The sequence below is a fragment of the Python bivittatus genome, unplaced genomic scaffold, assembly GCF_059951505.1.
Source record: "Python bivittatus isolate LINGU-HERP-01145 unplaced genomic scaffold, Pbiv_v1 ctg000480_np1212, whole genome shotgun sequence".
Classification (NCBI taxonomy): domain Eukaryota; kingdom Metazoa; phylum Chordata; class Lepidosauria; order Squamata; family Pythonidae; genus Python; species Python bivittatus.
Window position 1 is genome coordinate 13,468,383 of NW_028277075.1, and position 24,710 is coordinate 13,493,092.

General features: G+C 37.5%; 1 protein-coding gene across 3 annotated transcripts in view; it reads left to right on the plus strand.

The window, feature by feature from the left end:
* Positions 1–7,348: 7,348 nt before the first annotated feature.
* MBIP (MAP3K12 binding inhibitory protein 1) overlaps positions 7,349–24,710 on the plus strand; it is a 50,243-nt gene continuing 32,881 nt past the window's right edge. For all 3 annotated transcript variants that reach the window (XM_088145364.1, XM_088145365.1, XM_007430940.4), the window contains exons 1-6: positions 7,349–7,533; positions 16,997–17,116; positions 18,906–19,127; positions 19,229–19,325; positions 21,202–21,267; positions 22,794–22,946. In XM_088145364.1, the coding sequence (XP_088001490.1) occupies positions 7,402–7,533; positions 16,997–17,116; positions 18,906–19,127; positions 19,229–19,325; positions 21,202–21,267; positions 22,794–22,946 (790 nt within the window). In that variant the 5' untranslated portion in view covers positions 7,349–7,401. The remainder of the gene's footprint in view (positions 7,534–16,996; positions 17,117–18,905; positions 19,128–19,228; positions 19,326–21,201; positions 21,268–22,793; positions 22,947–24,710) is intronic.

A 24,710-nucleotide genomic window follows, 5' to 3' on the forward strand; every position in this document is an offset into this window, starting at 1 on the left:
TTTGTGCCTAGAGTGAGAACTTTGGATTGATGTTTGCTTTTTTCCCCTCCTTGGCTTTCCATGGTATTGTCTTCTCCAACACCAAAGTTCAAAAGCATCAATACTCTTTCTATCCTGTTTCTTCAAAGTGCAATTTTCATTTCTATAGAGTGTCAAATGGAAAGCTATTGCCTGCACAATTCTGATCTTTGTAGGTATGGTCATGACATGATATCCAAATATCTTTGCAATTTGTTTCTCATTTATTTTCTCTATATTACCAAACCATCTCAACATACTTCTTTTGTACTAGTCACTCACTTTTGTATTCAATCCAATAGTCATTCATTACCCATTCATTTTTTTCTCTTATCTCTTCCTTTTTTACCATGCTCATTTCTGAGACACCTTACATGCATTGCGGTTTTCCCTTCATACAACAATGAGGAAAGAAGCATGTTCTTACAGCCAGCCTTTTTTGCTTCTTTTGAAACTGATTCATCACAAAAAACCACTATCCATTACCTTTCTGCCAGCATTTACACATCTTACCATTGCTCCATCCACAGATGTCACATTCCACCAAATCAGTCTTTTTTACTCTGGTTTCTTGCCATCTGTATATAACTTGCAATCATTTCTTCCATTTTCCACAAGTAACTTGATTTTTAATGCATTAATTTTTCAATCCAATCCAGTAGCTGCTGCATCATACAATCTAATATTTGCTGCAAATCATTCAGGTTCTCAGCCAACAAAATGGTACCATCTGCATGAAAAGTATATGTATATTTATGTCCCCAATCAATATACTTCTAACATTGCTGCAGGCATTCTTTATACACTTATCCATAACTACATTAAATAATCAAAGGGACATTACTCATTCTTTAATTAGTCCCTGCTAAACTTTGAACTAAACATTCCATTAATTTCCATGCATGCTTTACTTCCATCTTACCACATTCAGCAAATAACCCTCAACTTCATATTTGCAGAAAACATGCCATAATTCAACCCTATTCACTTGCTGTAAATCAACAAATATAAATAAACTTTCTTTTTCACATTCATACATTCCCAATTATCTGTTGAAAAACAAAAATCAATTCTGCACATGCTCTGTCCGGCATAAAATCACACTGAGCTTCCCAAATTTTGATTCCTCTTGCATTATTTTGATCGGAATGCTGCAAAATACAAACTAAACATCCTGTAGCTTTTGCATTCATTCTTGCTCCTCTTTGTCAGGCTCCACACAGCTGGCTAAAATCAAAAAAGCAAGAAATACACAGACTTCGGTATGATATCTTTAAAACTGGTCTTGGGGTAAATACAGAATATTGGAGACTATAAGAAGAATTTCCAACTTTCATCTAGAGTGACTTTATTGAGGCAGAGTCTCTGAATTATTTAAAATGTTTCTTCCCAGGTTCCTTGCCATCTGGGCTGACAGTTGCCATATATAAAATAAGCTGCCAAGAGACTTGCCTTCTATCTTTTGATTGTTTATGTCCACTCTTCTATTACTTTCCCATCCTCCCCACAACCGTTCACATCTCTGTATAGGGAAACATAACAGACACGGTCTTCGCATATACATTAACCAAGTTACATAGCCATTCCATGAGCAAACTACATCTGTATTTTAACATTTCTACAATTACACCATCTACACCTGCAGCCTTTTTTTTTAACATTTTCCCATTTATAGCATTAATTTAAGTTCTACTCTTCAGCACATCGCTATAGATCTTTCAAATACTCCTTCCAACACTCTCTTGGTTCAGTTTTATCTCAATAATTTAATCATATTTATTATTAATTATATTCACTTTGCTAGTGAATATTCTTATTTAGCCTTCTTTGCCTACCTTCCATAACTGTTTTTTTAAATTTCCATCAAAATTGTCTGCATTTTCTGCTTTTAATCTTAATCATTTCTTGCTGAATTTGACTACATTTTTGCAACTGTCTTTTTCTCTCTATGCATATTATATATTTCTGTCATTTCATTTTTTTGTAGCAATAATTTTCTTATATGCATTTCCCCCTCCCTCGTAACATCTTTCATGTTGTTCTACCAAGTACTGTATTCTTTTTCATTCTTCCTATTACCATAATTCCACATACTCCTCTGTCATTAAATAGAAAAAAAGTCATTCATTTCCAAGCAACTTCCACATTCTCTTTATGTCCATTTTCCACTCCCATTGTTGTGAGAGAAATACACCTCCTAATACATTTTTCATACAGGAAAAACGTATTTCTCTTGATGCAATTATTTCTTGTTTTTTTTGTTTCTTTTCATTCTTCCCTTTCTTCCATATCCTTTTTCCTCAAGATCCTTTCTTGAAACTACTAAGTGGTTTGTATCATGTTCAGAATGTCCATCACCCTTGTATCCTTCACTAATTCTCAGCCTTCCATCATCAGACAATAAAATAAATACTACTTTTAGATTTATATTCATTCCTTTGCCATATGTATATAAAAAAAGTTTTATGTATAAACAAAACTTTTTCTAAGCAAATTGTTACTAGTCACCACTTTAATTCATTCTTGATTTTCCAAATTGTCCAGTCAATTTTTTTTAGGAAACTCTCTCATCTTGTTTCCACCCATTCATTTATATCACCTAGCAGAATATTTCTGCCCACTGAATCACATTCATTCAGAACATTATACACTTCTTTCCCCCTAAACTCATATCTGGGTCTTCTCATATACCATTCAGTGGAACGGAAAATGCAGCTATCATGAACCTTTCATATGTATCCATAACCTAGATGATAACAGCTTATAACTTTCTGATGTATATTTTAGCCCTTTCATTTATAATTAAACCTTTACTTCTCTGCATGCATCACTTCCACTCAGACCAAGTTCTTTCCTTTCTTTTGGTTTCACAGACACACAACATACCAATTTTTTCCTTTCATTTAATTCATGCTTTGTACCGTTTACCCCTCTTACATTGAAGGGGTAAATGCCATGGTTCTCCCATATGCCATGGTTGTCACTAGATAGACCCAAAGATATTCTCCTCAGACTGCCACTCATCATGGTTTTGGTTAATTGAGGCTTTCATATAGTACTTCTTAAAAGAGAAAGAGTAAATTATGTTCCCAGCCTTGGTTGTTCCTGTGTCACATGCAGCATTTCTTTTTAAGTGTAAGGGCAGTACCTGTCAGTTTTGGCACCTTTTACCAAGTATGGAACAAGCCAGGTTTTATCAAACATGCTCAAATTATTCAATTATGTAGGCTTTCTAAGCCAAAATACTGTTCCCCACACCACTTCAATCAGATGGTATGTATAGTTATGTAGTGTACTCATAGGATTGTTGTTGTTCAGTCGTTAAGTCGTGTCCGACTCTTCGTGACCCCATGAACCATATCGTGCCAGGCCTTCCTGTCCTTCACTGCCTCCCTGAGTTGGCTCAGTTTCATGCTCATTGCTTCAGTGATGCTATCTAACCATCTCATCCTCTGCCGTCCTCTTCTCCTTTTGCCTTCAATCTTTCCCAGCATCAGGGTCTTTTCCAAGGAGTCCTCTCTTCGCATTAGGTGACCAAAGTATCTGAGCTTGAGCTTCATTCTCAATCCATCCAATGAGCAATCAGGGTTGATTTCCGTTAAGATTGACTGGTTTGACCTCCTAGCAGTCCAGGGGACTCTTAAGAGTCTTCTCCAGCACCACAGCTCAAAGGCATCAATTCTTTGGCGCTCAGCCTTCTTTATGGTCCAGCTCTCACAGCCATACATTACTACTGGAAAAACCATAGCTTTGACTATGTGGATCTTTGTCGGCAAGGTGACGTCTCTGCTTTTTAATATGCTATCTAGGTTTGCCATAGCTTTCCTCCCAAGGAGCAAGCGTCTTTTAATTTCATGGCTGCAGTCTCCATCTGCGGTGATCTTGGAGCCCAAATAAATGAAGTCTGTTACTGCTTCCATTTCTAGCCCTTCTATTTGCCAGGAATTGATGGGTCCAGATGCCATGATCTTAGTTTTTTTTAATGTTGAGTTTCAAGCCAGCTTTCACACTCTCCTCTTTCACCCTCATCAAGAGGCTCTTTAGTTCTTCACTTTCTGCCATTAGGGTGGTATCATCTGCATATCTGAGGTTGATATTTCTCCCTGCAATCCTAATTCTGGCTTGTGATTCTTCCAGCCTGGCATTTCTCATGATGTACTCTGCATATAGGTTAAATTAAGCAGGGTGACAGTATACAGCTTTGTTGTACTCCTTTCCCTATTTTGAACCAATTGGTTGTTCCACGACCGGTTCTAACTGTTGCTTCTTGACCCACATACAGATTTCTCAGGAGACAGGTAAGATGGTCTGGTACCCTCATCTCTTTAAGAATTTGCCACAGTTTGTTGTGATCCACACAATCAAAGGCTTTTGCATAGTCAATGAAGCAGAAGTAGATGTTTTTCTGGAACTCTCGTCCTTTCTCCATGATCCAGCGAATGTTGGCAATTTGATCTCTAGTTCCTCTGCCTCTTCGAAACCCAGCTTGTACATCCAGTAGTTCTTGGTTCACGTACTGCTGAAGCCTAGCTTGTAGGATTTTGAGCATAACCTTGCTAGCATGTGAAATGAGTGCAATTGTGCGATAGTTTGAGCATTCTTTGGCATTGCCTTTCTTTGGAATTGGAACGTAAACCGACCTCTTCCAATCCCGTGGCCACTGTTGCGTTTTCCAAACTTGCTGGCATATTGAGTGCAGCACTTTAACAGCATCATCTTTTAGTATTTTAAATAACTCAGCTGGAATACTGTCATCTCCGCTAGCTTTGTTGTTAGCAATGCTTCCTAAGGCCCACTTGACTTCACTCTCTAGGATGTCTGGCTCAAGGTCAGTGACCACACCAGCATGGACATCAGGGACATTAAGATCTTTCTTGTATAGTTCTTCTGTGTATTCTTGACACCTCTTCTTAATCTCTTCTGCTTCTGTTAGGTCCCTGCCTTTTTTGTCCTTTATCATACCCATCTTTGCACTAAACGTTCCTTTCATATCTCCAATTTTCTTGAAGAAATCTCTAGTCTTCCCCATTCTATTGTTTTCCTCGATTTCTTTGCATTGTTCATTTATGAAGGCCTTCTTATCTCTCCTTGCTATTCTCTGGAAATCTGCATTCAGTTGCTTATATCTTTCCCTTTCACCCTTGCTTTTCACATTCCTTCTTTCCACAGCTATTTGTAAAGCCTCATCAGACAGCCATTTTGCTTTCTTGCATTTCTTTTTCTTTGGGATGGTTTTAGTTGCTGCCTCCTGTTCAATGTTACGGACCTCCGTCCATAGTTCTTCAGGCACTCTGTCTACCAAATCTAATCCTCTAAATCTATTCATCATCTTCACTGTGTACTCACAAGGAATATGATCTAAGTCATACCTGAGTGGTCTAGTGGTTTTCCCTACATTCTTCAATTTAAGCCTAAATTTTGCAGTAAGAAGCTCATGATCTGAGCCACAGTCAGCTCCTGGTCTTGTTTTTGCTGTCTGTATAGAGCTTCTCCATCTTTGGCTGCAAAGTATGTAATCAATCTGGTTTTGGTACTGACCATCTGGTGATGTCCATGTGTAGAGTCGTCTCTTGTGTTGTTGGAAAAGAGTGTTTGCTATGACTAGCTTGTTCTCTTGACAGAACTCTATTAGCCTTTGCCCTGCTTCATTTTGTGCTCCAAGGCCAAACTTGCCTGTTATTCCGATTATTCCTTGACTTCCTACTTTAGCATTCCAATCCCCTATGATGAAAAGGGCATCTTTTTTTGGTGCTAGTTCTAGAAGGTGTTGTAGGTCTTCATAGGTACCGATACAATATTGTTCTTTACAGCATCGGACCTTCTTTTTGCTTCCAGATACACCCACAGCTGAACATCCTTTCAGCTTTGGTCCAGCTGCTTCACTCTTTCTGGAGCTACTTGGAATTGCCCTCCGCTCTTCTCCAGTAGCATATTGGACACCTTCCGACCTGAGGGGCTCATCTTCCGGTGTCATATCTTTTAGCCTTTTAACATTGTCCATGGGGTTTTCTTGGCAAGGATACAGGAGTGGGTTACCATTTCCTTCTCCAGTGGACCACATTTTGTCAGAACTCTCTGTCATGACCTATCCGTCTTGGGTGGCCCTGCACGGTATAGCTCATGGCTTCACTGAGTTACGCAAGCCCCTTCGCCACGACAAGGCAGTGATCCATGAAGAGGACTCATAAGATACCAGAGTACTAAAGATGGTTTTGTTAACTGTTAATTTAAGAATGAAAACATGCAAAAAAAGAAGCTGCAGCCCCAGAGAGGTTTGTGATTCTGAAATAATTTTATTCATTTATTTAAAATGCTCATTACAATGCAAAGAGTATTAAGAAAAATGTGACATGGGGACAGAAGTCCCCCTTTCTATTGATAGGGATGGGACCCACCTGCAAGAGAGTACATCAGCCTGAGGCTCCTTCAAATATGTCCACAATAGTCTCATGGTCTGAGCAACTTTGGGGGGCTTTCCCATCACCATCAGTAGGTTTTAAACCAAGGTGTTTCAGATATGGTTTGAGACTTTCTCTTCTGCAGGATTTTTTGTTTTCTTGTTATGTACAGTAGACATGCATCAGTGATCTAATAATTTATGTATACAAGGGTCTTTCTGGACAGAAATACTGAACATGAAAGTTTAATTTTTTAAAATATATTTTCCTTGTATGGTCCCAATGTTAAGCTTTCTTCAGTGTTTGCTTCTGAGTCCCCCCTCTCCCCCCCCCCCCCGGTACGAACAGCTACAATAGCCACACCATTTTAATTTCACACTTGCTCACTCCACTTAGGAATATCCTCCGGATATCCTCAACCATTTACCAGTTTTCAACGCCCACGTGCCCTGTATCGGCATTGTAGCCCCATCTTTCTCCCATCTCCATCCTTCTGTGGGCTTCCCTATGGCGAATTGAGATTTTAACTTCTCGGGACAAAGCCGCATGACTACCAAGCGCCATGCGCATGAGTGACGCCGACCAACAACCAAGTATACTAGCTGCACTGTTTGCGCATAGGGTTCAAAACGCCCTTTCCAGAACAGCAGGATATTATTTGCATTATATGAATGCAAGTTCCTGCACGCTGTTCAAAAAATGCTCTCCCACGCACACAGCTTGCCACACCATGGAACGATCCCGCGCCGGCTCCTCCTCGCAGGGAGAGAACGCAGGGCCGGAGCTGCACCTGGAAAAAGGATGCGTCACAGCCGGGCTGTTCTATCTATGGTAGACCGGCTGCGTCCCGCTCTCAGGCTGCCTTAGGACTCCTCCGCTGGGGGCGGGGGGCTATGCCGTCATCTCTGTGCGACAAGAGGCAAAAGCGGAGGGAGGGAGGGACAATCCCTCACGCGACTAATAGAATTTGTTTTCCCCGGCTGTCATGGCTTCCGCGGAAGGAGAGGTGCCTTTGAATCCACCTGAGGACCCCGCTCTGCTGAGGGACTCCTTCGAAGAGCCGGTCGGAGAGGTCTTGAGAGGTTCCCTGCGTTCGCTGCCTCGGTTGATTGGGCAGGTTAGTGAGGAGGGGGAACGAAGCCATATCTCGGCTTGGCGCGGGGACAGGTATCTAGAGAGCGGTCTGCCCTGGCTTCTTTTGCCGCCTCCGCTCTCAAAATGCCCAGGGTGGAAGACCCCGGGATAGCGGGGTTGAGGCGAGCCTTGCTTGGCGGGGAGGCCCCGAGGCTCACCCCAAGTTGCTGTAGGGAGAGCCTGAGGCGACGGACTGTTTGAGGGAGAAAAGGATGAAGTAGTAGAGCCTTAAACGTTGGCTTGGCTTGGAGGAGGAACTGTGTTAAACGTGGCGAGCGCGCTCTTCCCACGTTTTCTCCTTCACGTCTTTAGATGCTGTTAGAGCCGTCGCTGTAGCTGATGTGCCTCACCAGCTTAATGCAGCCGTTCTGAATGTGATATGTGGAAGGAATTCCCGTCGCGTTCTTTGGGGGAAATCACTGAGACACAGGGAGCTCCTTTTGAGATGTAATCATTAGGCATTCAAGATTTGGAGTATTTTATAGGGTTTTGCTTTCATGTTTGATTTAGTTGTAAAACGGTAGTTTTCTTCGATGTGCTGTCTGGTGCCTTGTTCTCTGTCATTTTAACAGGATTACCTATGGGTAATCGAGGCTTTCAGAATGGTATATACAGTTCACCTTCCCTTAATCTTTCAGAGCAGAGAGACACAGATGTTACAATATGTCATGCCCGCATGAATGAGGCATTGCATGACTTCCATACACACATTCTTGGGGGGAGGAATGTCTGTTTTATCTCCTTTTCATCTCTTTGTTCTGTTTTAAATAACTTCCTTGTTTGCTAATTGTGTGGCTGATATTTAATAGTCTGCCAGCAATGAATAACAAATCATTTTGGTCCAAAATTGATATTATAACTTAGCCCAAAGAAGGGGAGGGGGAAAAGCCATGTGGATCTCAAAATCTTTACAATATCTTTACATATGGTTTTAAATAACTGAGTACCTATGCACATGCATCTGTAAGTTTGAAATGTTATAGCCTAGCCTTGGAAAGAATAATAAGATCTTGTTTTAAACTTTAATTTATGTTCTCAAAGAATATGTGCTCTTAAATTAGGAGAAATATGACAAATGCAGTCCCATCCTCAAAATTTTCTCTTGCATCCTTGAGTTTTTCTGCCTATTTCAGTTAAAGATAAGCAAATACTGATCCAGATATCATATTTCTAGTTGGTAAATGTTGTTGGTAAATGATTGATGTAGTATATTATTTTGATTGTCTAAACTTTAAAAAAGTACACTGAAAAGTTAGAGATGATGAAGAGAGAAACCAGAGCCAGTTCTGTTACAACGCTGGAAGGATTTGTTATAATGAGAAAGAACCAAAAGAGTAAAGAGCTGTAATTTCAAGATTTGTAATATGTCTTTGCCAAAGTCCATCTAGTAGATGGAAATGAGGTGAGTAGAAATTAGTTGACTGCCTACTTTAAGTGACATTTTCTCCTTTGGGGAAACAGTTGGATTTAGATCTAGAAAAGGAAGGTTCAAGAATTTATTTTGTGGCCTTGGCTATATTTCAGAGACTATCATACCTCCATGATCTCTTAACATTATTAGATATCTACTTCACTTATAAAGATTGAAAACAGTTTTTACAACTGGATACCACAGTGCTCTCCATATATACTTAAAAGTAAGCCATTAAACTCAATTTGAATGTCTTCATATAGAATTGCAGCCAAGAATCTTACAAAAAGTTTGGCAAGTAGGAACAAATAGAAATATTTTGCTTTTTAATTAAAAACTGCTCTCTTCCACTCTGTATAACATCTTAATTTTACAACTAAGTAAACTAGAAGATAGTCACCATAATCACTGGAGCATGGAAGTACAGAACTAAATATACTTGCCTGTCTCACATTCTTCCCCATCTTGCAGGAAAATCTTCAACATAAATTGTGACTTCTTAAAATATAGGGCTGAAATATATTTGTGTTATCCAACAACATTATGTATCATTACTTAAATGCTCATAGTAACTTTTGCTACAATTATGCTTAAAAATATATCTTAAAAAAAGAAATACATTTATGTTTTATAAACTTATAAACTGCACATGAAAAAAGTATTGTCCTCTGGACTTAGGAATATCTAAAATACTCTTGCCTAATAGGAACTTTTCATGCTGTGTCATAGTTGCTGATGACATGAGTAGAGGAAAGGCATTGGTAGCAACCAGAAATAGTATTGTGATGATTGAGTTAAGCCAGAATGTGTTATTATCTGGCTATATGCCCTATACTTAAACATCAGAGAAATAGGAACTGTCCAAGTCCTTTTGAGAAAGATTATGGACGTACCTGCAAATCTGTTTATTTTAACTACCGTGTTTAGGATATCAACATTTTGTTGTGTCTATCAGTCTGCCAGCAGAATAAACACTAAAGTTTTTATTTTATTTTACTTTACTTGATTTTGTTTGTTAGATTTATAGCCTGTCATTCCTCCAGAAGCTTAATGTAATATGCACAGCGCTTTCTCCAATTCTCCTCCACAACAATAATCTTGTGAAGTAGATTGGGATGAGGGACATTGGTGGCTTCAGATTGCCCATGAGCTTCCATGTTTGAATGTGGACTTAGACTTGGGTGTGGTTAAATAACCACCATACCATAATTGTCCAAATATGTTGGGATTATCTGAAGCAATTTTAGATAGAATGTGGGACAGAAGAGATGAGAAACACGTTACATATTGTCAGTCCCTTTACTCTCTACACATACAGAAGTCTGTTTATCTTACATTTATTGATTTATTGCACTTGTATCTCATCACACTCGCATAGAATTCTCAGCAGTTTTACAAGAATACAAACATTAAAACACCCATAATCTAGTAAAATGCAAAAACAAAAAAAACCCCATAAGGCACAAAGCAGAAAAACCAAAGACACAAAACAGGAAAATGCTAGAAAACCATCCAGAGAAGGCAAGTGTCAAGCCCCAAACACCGTCCAGAAAAGCTCCATCTTCAGCTGTTTCCAAAAGACAGCTAAAGTGAGGGCCAAACTTTCAACAGGAGGCCATTTCAGAGGGCTGGCATTGCTGCAGAAAAGCAATGCGTCCCCCCCTCCCCCAACTCCCTTATTAGCTGCTGTTCCTGGCAAAATTGATTAGGTCAGGCCACTTCTAGTGGTTAAAAGAAGCTTGGTGCCATGCTATAAAGGGCTTTATAGGTTAACACCAGCCCTTTAAATTAGGAACCCAATGCAGGACCCATAGCACAAGATGCAGTGTGCTTCAACTAGTGAATGCTAGATAATGCACAAGTTACTGCATTTTGGATCAATTGAAACTTTAAATTTGAAAGATTTAAACTTTAAATCTTAAAAGGCAGGCCCATGTAGAGCCTGTTCCAGTAGTCTATCCAAGTGATGACAAGGGCATGAATCTTCTCACCCCAGGAAGGGCCACAACTGGTACACCAGCTGAAGCTGAGCAAACACACTCCTGGCCACAGCTCCCCCCTGCTGTTCAGACAGGAGTTACAAGTCCAGAAGGACTCCCAAGGCACAGACCTGTTCCTTCTGGGGTAATTCTTCCCCATCCAAAGTCACTGTTAGAACTGCCGGAGCACCCTGATTAACAAACAGTAACTCTGCCTTGCTAGGATTCTCTTTTAACCCATTCTCTTCCATCCAAACTCTTACAATCTCCAGACACCAGGATAAGACCTCAACAGTCTCTCTAGTGTAGCCCAGGATAGCAGTGTAAAGCTGAATATCATCAGTGTTCTGATGACACTTCACCCCAAACTGGCAAATGGTCTCACGCACTGGATTCATGTACATATGAAACAATAGGGAAGAGAGAGATGACCTCTGTGGCACTCTACAGAGAAGCAGCTACAGAGATGACCTCTGTCCTACCACCACAGACTAGAACTGGCCTCTAAAAGAGTGAAACCATTATAAAACAGTGCCCCAATCCCCAACCTCTGAAGTCAGTTCAGAAGGATACCATGGTACTGAAAGCTGATGAGAGGTCTAAAAGAACAGGGCAGGCATGCCACCGCCATCCAGATCCTGAAGAGATCACCCACTAGCATGACCAAAGCTGTCTTTTGTCTCACACTCATACCTGAATCTTGACTGACAAGCATCCAGATCATCTGTTTCATTTAGGGCATTTTGTAATTCCTCTTTCATCACTATTTTAACAGGAAGGAAGGAAGGCAGGCAGGCAGGCAGGCAGGCAGGCAGGCAGGCAGGCTGGCAGGCTGGCAGGCTGGCAGGCTGGCTGGCTGGCTGGCTATCCAGCCTCTTAAAGAGGGAATGTAGTACAGCTTCTTTGAAGGCTTCCAGCAACACCCCCTCCTGCAAGGAGGCATTGACAGTTTCCAAGATCCAGACAATAATCCCTCTCTGGCTACACAAAGAGGGCATGGAGGGCAAAGGACATCCTAGAAGGATTACAGAATTTGTATTGAAATATTTCAGGGTTAGGTAACCTTTTGTCCTTTAACTCTGGTTAGCCTAACATAGTTGGAGTCAGTGGCATCCACAGGGGGACATGGGAGGCAAATGATGAAAACAGCATTATGCTTACTCAAGGCAAGCTCCACCTGTTTTGGACATGTTTTGTAATGTTACATGTATAAAAGGGGAGGAGCTTCCAGCATAACACTGCTTCTGTCATTTTGACAAAAGCAATAGATCCTGTGGATGCCTATGGTAAGAGTTGTAGTCTGAAGCATCAGAAGGACATTACTTCTGTCACTTAAAGGATATATGACCATCTGATTAGTTTAATTGTGGTTTGTTTGCTTTTTAAATAGGACCTATAATTCTCCATGCAACAGCTTTCTGAAATCAGATTCTTTGGAAAGGACAGACAGAGATTGTGATCTAGTACATATAATAATCAAAATTTGAAATATTCCAAAGAAGCTTAAAGAGATCTCACACACAGACATATTTTTTTCAAAACAATTTTGTAAAGATCTTTACATGAGCTTCATGATTGGGATGAGATTTAAATACTGGGCCTTCTGAGGCTAGTCTGATACAGGCGGTCCTTGTTTAACAACAGTTCAAGCTTATGATGGTGCTGAATGAATGGTAGTTACAACCAGACCTCATACTTATGGTCATTGCAGAGTCCCGCGGTCACGTGATCATGATTTGTGACCTTCCCACAAGCAAAGTCAGTGGGGAAGCTGGCAGGAAGTTGGAAGTCACAGTCACATGAGGTCCTTGTTTAACAACCCGCATGATCCTCATTTAACAATGGCTTCTGGGACTGCCGTTGCTAAGTGGTGCAATCACCTGGTTTTTTGACTTACGATTGCATTGCTTAACAACAGAGTTTCCGGTCCCAACTAGCGTTGTTAAATAAGGACTGCCTGTACATTGTGCACTAATATTCTGCTCTGAGTTTCTGACAGTGTTGGAGAAATCTCCTTGTGCATACAGTATGTGAATGGAGACAGCCCCTGTGTATGTCCCTAAAACCTCTGCATGTGTTTTATCGCCCAGAGTCACTGGGAGTCAGGCAGCATATACATTTAATAAATAATAATTATTATTTAATTTTAGCCTGCTTTTAATCAAAGATACTCAAAACATTTTAAACATGTAGTAAGTCTGTGACATTCCATAAACTGAACCTATTCTAAATAAAACATTTAAAATCCAGTCTAGCTGAAGCAAGAATTAAGCATTTAGTGATACCTAGCCTACCTTCTTCCGCTTCTCATCAGTAACAAAACATATATTATCACAGTGTGTAAATTCAGTCAGAATAAGTGATGGATATGATTTCTGCTGAGCAGTCTTGAATAGTTATCTACTTCCATATATGTACTTCCATATTTGCAATACCTATAATTTGGAAATATCTCTTTAGGTTCCTCTAAGAAAATTTTGATGCCAAAAATCCTAACTACTCATGCAAACTAATCCGAGCTAGCAGTGACTGATGAAGAGAGAGATCTTGGAGTAATGGTAAACAGTTCAATGAAGATAACAACCAGTATGCATCCATAGTAAAAAAAGGCCAGCATCATGTTAGGGATAATAAGAAACAGTACTGAAAATAGATATGCCGATATTATAGTGTCCTTATATAAATCAGTGGGTGCGACTGCATGTGGAATATTGTTTGCAGTTCTGGTCACCTCTCTTCAAAAAGGATAAAGTGGAGCTAGACAATGTTCAGAAGAGAGCAACTAAGATGATCAAGGGACTAGAGGAGCTAAAAGTTTGCAACATTTGGAGCTTTTTAGTCTAGAAAGGAGGCAAATGAGAGGGGACATGATTAAGATATACAAAGTTATGCATGGTGTGGATAAAGTGGACAAGGAGAAGCTAGTTTCTCCTCTCCAAATTCTAGAACCAGAGGTTGCCCAGTGAAATTGAATCCTGGAAGAATCAGAACAGACTGAAGGAATTTTTTTTTTTTTTACACAACATGTAATTCAACTTTGGAATTCGCTATTACCAGATATGGTCCTGGCTATCAGTTTGGCTGGCTTCAAAACAAGGTTGGACCATTTCATGGAAATCATGGACATCAATGGCTATTAGTCTGAGGGAAGTGTGACGGCCTTTGAAGGCCATCTGCTGGGAGACTAATGGGCTTTCTTGGGCAGTTGGTTGGCCACTATAAGAACAGATTGTTGGACTAGATGGACAAGGGGTCCAATCCAGTAGGGCACTGTTTATGTTCTTAAATTCTAAAGTATTATACAGTGATTATTACACTGAAAGCAAAATTGATACAATACATGACTAATCTATTCTTAATTCTGTCAAATACTTCTCTGCTTTCCTTATATTCTTTTTCTGTTAAATATCCTGATTTTGTTATTTATTTTCCCTCTCACATAATTGATCAACTGCTTCTAGAACATTTTTAATATAGGGACCAAAAAGTATCCTTCTAGACAGTTTAAACAGAATATTGCTTTCTCTATTCGTATGATTTGAATTAAAATATATATTTCATTGAGAACAGCCAAATTATTAGGATACTTCCAAACCACCTAGGTACCTAAAATTTCAGTACATTCATAATGAAAGTTACCTGCCTCAGAGCAAGGCAAACCTTGTGTCTTCCTGAAGCTTGTAATTAAAAATATAATTTGGAATAATTATAAATACCTCAATTTACTAGCAAGCTGAAATTTGACAGTCACAGAGCTTAGTGAGTCAAGATTTCTGGAAAAGGATAATTTATTTTAAATAATCAAAACTTAGGAACTTCTTAATGGAGACCAATAAATTCCAACACGAAACCTGGCAAAGCTGAAATGAACTGTAATAGGGATTTTTTTGCCCCATTCACCCTACTGAATTATGCTTTGAGTGAGAACTACAGGGTTTTCAGAAGTACCTAGGAATGAAGATAGATAATAAACCACAAACAGATTTTTATCCTGATTGATAGATAGATAGGTAGGTAGGTAGATAGGTAGATAGATGTAAAAATGTGGGCTTGCAAAATATAAAATATATTAATCTGAATGAATTAAATTAATAGCTAGAAGTTTAGGTAGCATGTTCTAGTTTTTTACTTGCAGCCTTACCAACTTTTCTCATACACACTCTTACAGTATCTCCTGGTGGAGTTCTGTTGGAGTGCATGGAATTTGCAGAGCAAATTCTCAAATTGTATTTCCACTAGGATGCATATGAAGAGCTATATCCAGTTGTACTTGTTCAAGTAATGGAATAGTATTTGTCAGGGAATCAATTCTTACTTTTCCCCATCATCCAAATCTGATTTGGAGGACTGAGAACCCTTGGAGAGATTTGGAGAATATGAGAGGGCAGTGAGACAGTAGATTAAATAAAAAACATGTTGCGTGCATGTAACTACAAAAAAAAAATAAATCATTTGAATTATTTTAATTTCGGGCTACATAGCTAACGCATTTTCCAACAATAAACAGGTATTACTGTAGTTCAAACTAAATATTCACAATTTCCATTGTTTTACTTTGGATCTGCACTACCAACCTGGAATTCTTTATTTTACCTGTTTGCTTATATTATCATTAACTGATTTCACATACTGATTCAGACTAAGCGACTTGCCACACAGTCCTAAATATATTCTTTTTAAAGAGAGAGACATTGTTTAAATGTATATTAAACTTTCAAATAATTATTCTCAGTATTATAGCCCAAGCCAGACTTAACAAAAATAATTACATGCAACAGATTGCAATAAAAATACAATGTTTATAATAATATGTATACTATATAATAAGAGTTCTCTAAGTTAAATAACATTCTGCTTGATCTAGATACAGCTATCGATCGATCAATCAATCGATTGATCGATTGATCGATGTAGCACCAGTTTGGTATAGTGATTAAGGTGCTGGCCTAGAAACCAGGAGACTGTGAGTTCTAGGCCTCCCTTTGGCATGAAAGCCATCTGGATGACTTTGGGCCAGTCACTCTCTCTCAGCCCAGCCCTCCTCCCGGCGTTGTTGTTGTGGGGAAAATAGGAGGTAGGAGTATTAAGTACGTTTATCACCTTGAGTTGTCTAAAATATATAAAAGGTGGGATGATGATGATGATGATAATAATATACAATACAGTGAAGTTATAGAATCTTGAACTGTAGATTTGAAAGGCATAAGGTGGGAGATTTCATTCATTCAGTTGTACCCATTTCACAGATTAATTTACACCCTTGTATATAACCATGGGCCCTCAGAGCAGTTCTAATCAAGAACAGGATATAGTTTGTAAAATCGAAATGCCAGTAATTAGTAACTAAAAGTCAGAACCATAGTTTTTTAGAAAAAAATCAATTTCAAATCAGTACAGCTGACTGCAAAGTGAGCCTGAAATTGCAGCTTATCTGATTATGATTTATGGAAATTATGATTGATGGGCAGATATATCATTCTGTTTCAGTTTCTCATTTTTCATCTTTAAATTCTTTTCAGCCTTTATCAGTTTGCAGTTTTTTAAAGAAACTTCAAAAAAGATTTCTCCTGATACATGTACTTTGCAGCTTCCCTTATTTATTTTGTAAGCTGTTTTCTCTAAGAGAATACATTTCAAAAAACATTTTTTAAAATGATACATATGGACATTTTTACTTGTGAAATAAATTTGTGGACACAGCCAGGATAACCTTCTGAAGCAGCCCTGTAAGCCTACCTGTTAAAAAATGCAGCAGCTTTAACAGTTTGAAAATAAGGGCTTTGTATGTACTCGCATTGATTCTGAATAATTTATTTCTCAAAATTTGTACAGCAATAACTATTGCCTTTGAAGTCTGTTGTTGAGTCTTCTGGGTGTCAGTTTTCAGTAGGTATCTCACTTCCTTGTATGGAAAGCAAGCTGCCAGACTAGGGCCATTGATTTAATCTGCGTGGCTGTTCTTAGGTCACATTTTATTTAGATCTTAATCTTCTAATATAATTGCTAAAGTTTTGCATTGTAACTTTCTGAAGATGTTATGTGTTTGGCTTTTAAAGCTTAACCTAGAAGAAGATGTGGTGAAAATTAACATAAACTGGAACAAACTTCAAGGCATGTCACTACCCCAGCCCACGTTGCTCTTTACTGCTCTTCAGCAACATATTTCCTCTTTACAGGTAAATGTTTCTTATCAGGTGCTTTCCCAAAACCCAGTTGCACAATTTAAACCTTAAATCCTGCACTCCACTGTTAAAACTGATGTATCAGGAATAGTTGCAGCTCACTATGTGAAATGCCAAAAGTTCTTCACTTCCTAAAGGTCCTAACTGTTTTTAAGATAACAGGTTTATTGGAAGTATTGTGGAAATACTATTGCAAGCTGTTCTGGTTAAGTAGATTGGGAAAATGCATTCCTGTTGATTTCTGCACTTCCACTGTAAATGCAGTACATTTGTATCTGGGGTGGGTTATAATTAAGCAATAACACGGCAGGTGTGTGTCATGCTAGGATAATGATTCCATGCGTTGGGTGAGTTCTGCGGTTCATGGAGTGCTTTCAGTGGATCAAGAAGTGGCATTATCCCAGCATGATGCATCCTGGTGTATGTGTGTGTTGGCAATTAACCTTAGTGTCAGCACAGATCTTTTTAAAGTAACTTTTTCTGTGCCTAATGTTTCATCTTATCAAGTAAGTAGTTTCAGTGTTACATCGTTTTCATTTGATGCCTTTTAATCTTTGTTAAAGTTAAGTTGCACTGTCTGTATCTTGGATCAATTACTAGTGCAAATCTTATGGCCTCTGCCTGGTATTCAATGAGAATATGTCCATAATTCATTTGCTTTCCTGTTGAATTAGAATGTAATCTGTCAGCATCTCCTATGAAAACTCCATTTGGAAAAATTATAAGGTTATTGGCACAATTTCAGTCTGTTCATGTGGGACCTTGATAGTGGAAATTTTCAGCTGAATATTTCATCATTCTGAATGTATACATTAAAAGTAAGTAAGATTTACTGGACAGTGAGCAAAAACTAGTTCTTGTGTCAGTGTTTCTTAATATAACATTTTTTTTACTTCTATAGAATTATCTGTTTTATTCTTTTTTAAAGAAATAGTAGCGCTTACTAAAACTTCTGTAAATAGGCATAGCATAAAATCCTGTTTTCAGAATTTCCTGATAATGGGAGCAGGAGACATATTGAAGTAGTTATTATTGCACAGCTCTTCCTTGTTTATTGTTTGGAAGTACTCTTCAGGATTGTGTCATTATTCAGTGTTTTTAAAACACAGATGCATTAAAGAATTGCTGAGCTTTTATTTTTTCCTAAGTATTTATTTTATGACTTAGTGGTAAACATTTTTAAAAAGGCAAATATGGTTTTTATATTTTAAAAAGAGTGAAGTACAGTAATAAGGAGCATTTATTTTGCTTTTTCAAATATTGGCTGCACTGGGAAATGCATGAGCCTGGAACAGGATATTTGCTGTCTCTCATGCGATTTGGGTGGCTGCCGTTTCAAGTGGAGATGCTGCCAGTGATGTAATGCTAAAGCAAAACCTTTAACAGAATGAGAGTCTTGGCTCTCATATTAAGGAGGAAAAATACTTAAGCCTTAATGTTCTGAGTAAGCATTTGAATGACATGTAAATTAAGTGGTATTGGTGCCAAAAGCTGCTGCTTTGATTTGGTACAAAACAGATGAGTAACAGACAGATTTGCTCTGATAGTCTGGGCTCTCTAGAGGGTTTTTTTTTTTTAATACACAGATTAGTAAAAGACAGTGATCAAAAGGGCAGTGACACTTCGAGATGCTGTATTTTAATTCAGGTTTGATTAGGTTATGTACACAATGATGGGAACATATGGCCTCTGAAATTATTTTGAGAAGTTTGTTTTAGAAATTCCAGTTTTTAAAAAAATGTTCTGTGGTTTAAATCCATTCTCTTTCTCTCCCATTACCTAGCCCTTTATGGAAAAACTTCAGCCTTTGATTAAAGAAGAAAATACTACACCCATTTATAATTTCAGAAAGACAGAACATGGACATTTTGAGAGTAATTCAGATGTAATAGATAAAGACATACAGAAGGAAGTGAAGCATACAGCCAGTGGCTCTGCAAATCTGAAAGAGGCTCATTTTGGTTTTGACCCAGAAGTAGTTCAGATAAAAGCTGGGAAAGCTGAAGTAAGTGAATGTAGGACCATTTCATCCTATCAAGTCAAAGCCCTTCTTTCAATCTGAATGGCAGCAATGAACTCTAAATACAAATTGTTTCTTACCTGCAGATTGAAAGACGAATATCGGCCTTCATTGAAAGGAAACAAGCTGAGATCAATGAAAATAATGTCAGAGAATTTTGCAATGTTATGGATTGTAATCAAGGTAACTATGCAGCCAAGCTTTCGTTTTCTTATGACATCACCATTCTTTCTTGCACCCCCCCATAAAGACTCCTCTTAAAAAGGGAGCTAGATTGCCCGTTAACGGTATAAAAAATAATGCAAAATATTAGATGTTTTTATTTGTCAGAACCTTACCATTATAACGCCCAGATGTATACCGTTTTATAATAAAATTCCACTAATCCCAAAGTTATTTCTTTCAAATATGGGTGGTTCTTTAGTTAATTTCCTATAGCACAATACAACTAATTTGTATTTTTATATAGGACTTGGGCTGTAAATTATCTGGGAGTAAATCCCACTGAATTTAGTACCACACTATGGAATAAGACAAAAAGACCCATGCTTTATTCTCATTTCAAGAAATGTATTAATGCAGTGAATAGCAGTAAAATATTTCCAAATTGAAATTTTATTCAAAATCTAAAAGCTTGTTAAAAATAAGAGAAACTAAATTCCAGTAATCTATTTCTTAACAGCACCCTAAATTACTCTGATTTTGTTTAAATGTGGAATTTGTTAATTTGGCCTTTTTTTTAATGAAAGGGTGCCAGCCATTTATCTAGACCAAACTTCTAGGCTAGCAAGAATGGTAGCTGTGGTCCTCTTAATGAATTTGTTTCAAGATCAAGAGTCTTATCTGCTTGATGTTAAAGATTGAGTTCTTAAATAAAAGTTAGCAATTTGACATCCACATTACGATTATTAAAATAGATTAAATGAAATCCAGTAATCAGATCATATACATAATTTGCAAATTATAAATAAAACCAAAAGCAAACAGTAATTCATGTATGATGCATGCCATTTCCTTCTTAAAAACAAAACAAGATTTTTCAATAGCTTTCAAGGAAATATACCAGTTCCTGTCATAAAGAGGTTTTTCATTTCTGAAAATAAATATGTTTTAATCTCAATAACATATTTATTTCCAAGTGAAAAGTATCTGTTGTATCTATTGAAGGAATTTATTAATTATGAATTACCTTAGGTAATATTTGATGTAACTTAGCAGGAATGAGCTCTTTGTTTCTTACTAAACCCATTATTTCTTTGCTTAGAGAAAAATACCCTGCCCCAAAATAAAATTTTGGTTCAGATGATGATTATGATTTATGATTTTCAGTTATGAAAAGCATCAGCAGATTTGTCATCTCCATCTATTGTGTATAAAATATATTTGTCTCAACTGAACTGATGATTTAATAATGCTTCTTTATTGTATATTCCAATGCACATTTGGTAATATTGCCCCTTAGAGCTATGTATAGTCTTTTGTCAATACGAAAAAAAAAGTTTAAAGGTATAGTTAAAACCTTTGGGTATTTTCACTTCTTGTAAAAGGGAGGGAAGGGGTTTGTGTCTGTTTTCTTATCAGTATACTAATTTCAGATAAGACATAAGATTATTTACATCTTCACCAATACACAATCCTGCACATATATATTTGGGTTAAGCCTCACAGACTTCAGTGCCAGTTTCTTTGGGCAAAGATACATTAGAAGGCTCTGCAGCCTATTTGAATCCAGTGTATAAATGAAAAGTAGTAAAAAAGTTCTTTAGGTTAGAAATCCTAGTAAAGACACAGCTGAAGACGTACCAGAATTATTCTTAATTGTTATCTTCTGTACCTGACAGTTTAAGAATGTAGTTAAGGTAAGATTCAGACAACTTATCAAACCATAATTTGATTTTAATTTTACCAAATTTGGTGAATTAAGCCATGATGTGTGATAAATATAGCTTAGCATAACCTCTGAATCCACCAATATTTCTCATGTTGTTGAATGTTTAGAGTGAATTCTGAGCTTCCTAAGTGGTTGAAGTAATGATTTCTTGTTCAAAAACATCCTTAGAAAACAGCTGTGCTAGAACTGATGCAGTGTTTACACCTTACCCAGGATTCAAAAGTCATGTGAAGGGTAAGTACTACTATTATATCTTTCACTGACCACTTTTCAAAGAACTAACTAATAAGGGCAAGAGGAGCCTCTTCAGTTTCATTAAATATATTTTTAAACCAATTTCGGTGTATTCTGTAAATGTTCATGTTCCTTTCACTATGTATTTTAAAACAAACCACTGTTGCTAAGTGTTTGTCTAAGACTCTGTTAATTTGGTAAGCCAATAGCAAGCCATTTTTTCCAGCTTCATTAGACTTATACCTTACTTTATATTAAATGTGCGTCTGCAGAAAGAAATGCTGGAAACCTTCAGGGAGGGAAGTGTTGAATAATTGAAGAAAATCTAAGGCTGCAGTTCTTAGCGGTTCATGCTTTGGAATAAACAGCTGTATGACCAAGCTGTGATCATTTTTGCTGAAGACCATAGGTCTCAGAAATTGTTTGGGGGTGGTGGTAAAAGTTATCTTCCACTTCTATTAATTATTAATTATTAAGTCTTTTTGAATTTCTAAAATCTTTTTCTCTCCTTTCTATATAGTGACTGTTTTACTGCATTTGAGCTTTATTGTATATTGTGGTCATGTTATTTGACTAGCTCATTTAATTTCTGTTAATAAACAGTAGCAATAACATTAAATTTAGGCTCACAGAGGAAAAGTGAGGTAGAAATGTTTTAATTAAATAATCCAGTGGCTTGCTGTTTTAAATAAAGAGCATGAAAAGTTCAGGAATTCACTTTTTTATTATTATTCTAGCATGAAAAAAAATTGTCTAGACTGTGTCAAGTAAAAACTGCCCTTTAATTTTTGTGAGCTGTCTGCTGTGAGCGTCTGGTATTCATATTAGAGACATATTCTTCGATGCGAGAAACAGTTGAGTAACAGCTATTAAATTGAGGACTGAAGTTTCTTTGAGAGTTGACACATAATTCAAAAACACTTAGGTTGGGTTTACACAGTGCTAAGCCATGGTATAGTTTCTTTTATTTTGTTTTAGCATCTTGGTGAACCTAACCACTGTCATTTATCAATGATAGCTTATCATTTAGCATGTTGCATATTGCTAATTGGGGTTTATTTTGTAAATTATGATAAAGCAAAGCTTTCATTAGCCTTAGTGTTAAATAGCTGTGAGTTTATCATACTGAAAATACATTTTCCATATTGGCTATAATAAATATACAGAAAAATGTATAGTATAACTGATAAAAGCAAAATGAAAGATAGTAATATTATGAGCATGAATTATACAAGGAACAAGAACGTTTTGTTTGTTTTTGTTTTTTAAAACTAATTTCAGTAAAATCTCTCCCGCTGGCCACTGTCAAAAAAAAAAAAAAGTCACATATACTTTAAACAAGAGATAGCTGTGTCTGAGGTTCCTAGCTTCTGTCAGGATATGATGTTAGGTAATCCTTTCCATCCCTATTATGGAATAAGCCCCATTTAACCTAATGGGATTTTCAACTAAAAGGCTAAGAACAGATGGCCTTGTTGGTCCTGTTAAATGGATAAATACTAACCTTGTACTTTTAAAAATCATAGTTTCTCGAGTTATAAATACTTATGGCCCTCAGACCAGAAATGAAGATGCTCAAGTTTCCAGCCATAAAGCTAATACTCAGTCTCATGATTGTGGAAATAAAGCAATAGAAGAGAGACTACAGAACATTGAAGCTCATTTAAGGTTACAAACAGGTTAGTAGAATGAGTTTATAGTTGAATTCTAAATTGTAATTTTTCCAGCAACAGCCAGCAAAAGTATAATTTCATGTTGTATCTCTTACTTTTGGACCACAGAATTCTTCTGCGACAAAGAATGAAATGGATTAGAGTTGTAAAATCTGGATAGGCTTAAATGTATTGATGTATAGTACAGGTAGTCCCCAGTTTAAGAACAAGTTCCATTCCCAGGGTCTGTCCTTAAGTCAAATTTGTATGTAAGCCAGAACACTATTATTGTATAATACAGGTAATCCTTGCTTAACAACCATAATAGGGACCAGAAAATTGGTCAATAAGTGTCAGGTTCAGCCCAAAGAACTCCACGAGACAGTATAGATATAGTTCTATAGCATTTATTAACTTCCACTTACAAGACAGAATCTCGCCAGACTGAATCTAAACTTCCCAAGCCAGCAAGCAAACACTGCAAATTCCTTAGGGTGGTGCTAGTCTCATCCTCTTCATCTTCCCATGCTCATCCTGGGGGCTAAGGAAATGCTTATCTCCCTGAGCACAGCCTTCACCAAACCATTCCATCACAATAAGAGAGTCACTATGTGACAAGACCCGATTTTACAACCATTTTACAATGGACGTAAAACAAATCACTGGAGTCATTAAGCAAATCATGTCATTAAGCGAATCCAGCTTCCCCAATGGACTTTTTTGCCGGAAACTGGCAAAAAAGGTCGCAACTTGTAATCACGTGTTCTCAGGATGCTGCAACCAGTCGTAAGTGCGAGCCAGTTACAAAATACTCGAATTGTGATCACGTGACCACAGGATTGGTACGGTGGTTTGTCACAGTTGTAAGTGCGAGTACAGGTTGTAATGCACTTTTTCCAAGGCCGTTGTAACTTCGAACCATTGTTAAACTAATGGTCATTAAGCAAGGACTGCCTGTCGTGTATAAGTAGTATTGTGTAATGAACTCAAACCATTGTGTATTTAACTTGAATCACTGTGTATTTAACTTGAATTTTGCTATAGTAGGCTCTGTTCTTAACTATGGTTCATCCTTAAACCAGGCGTTCTTAACCCGGGGACTACATGTATTGTATAACACATTTGCTTCTGTATTTTGATTCACCTTCTCCCACCATGAGTTTTAGGATTTATTTAGAGTTAGTGTTCTCAGTAAGCATACCATCTGATTAATTCATCACATTGCTTTGTAGCTGGTGGCCTGGTAGTGGTAGTGGTAATGGTAAATAGCTGTTGAACTAAGCCATCTTTAAGTTATTGAATATAGTAAGTATTATCCTGTTTTCCTCCCCTATTTTAATCTGGAGGAAATTGACCTTTTTCAGCTAGTTACTTGGAGTAATTATTCACTGGATGGCAAAAAGATTGTAAACCTTTGGCTGTCTTCCTTGTTTGATCTTCCCATTTTTTTTCCTCTTCACTACTTTGCCAAGAGATAGCCTGGCCCATTTTATAGGTACGTGAAACTCTTCTTTTGTCTGGATGGAGAACCGTGCTATTGAGCTCTGTTTTCTATTAATGAAACATGAACATTTTTAACTCATAGGGTTGTTATAGAAATCTATGAAGATAATCTGTAAAAATAAATCACTGCATTTTGGCAAATTATGGCTATCAATACAGCATTGGTACAAAATATTAATGTAGAGGTAAGAATATAGCAATAGGTTTGTTCACAAAGAAGACCATAACCAAAATAAAATAAAACTCCTGCATTCAGAGTCATTGTGCAGGATCTCCCAGTGATCTATC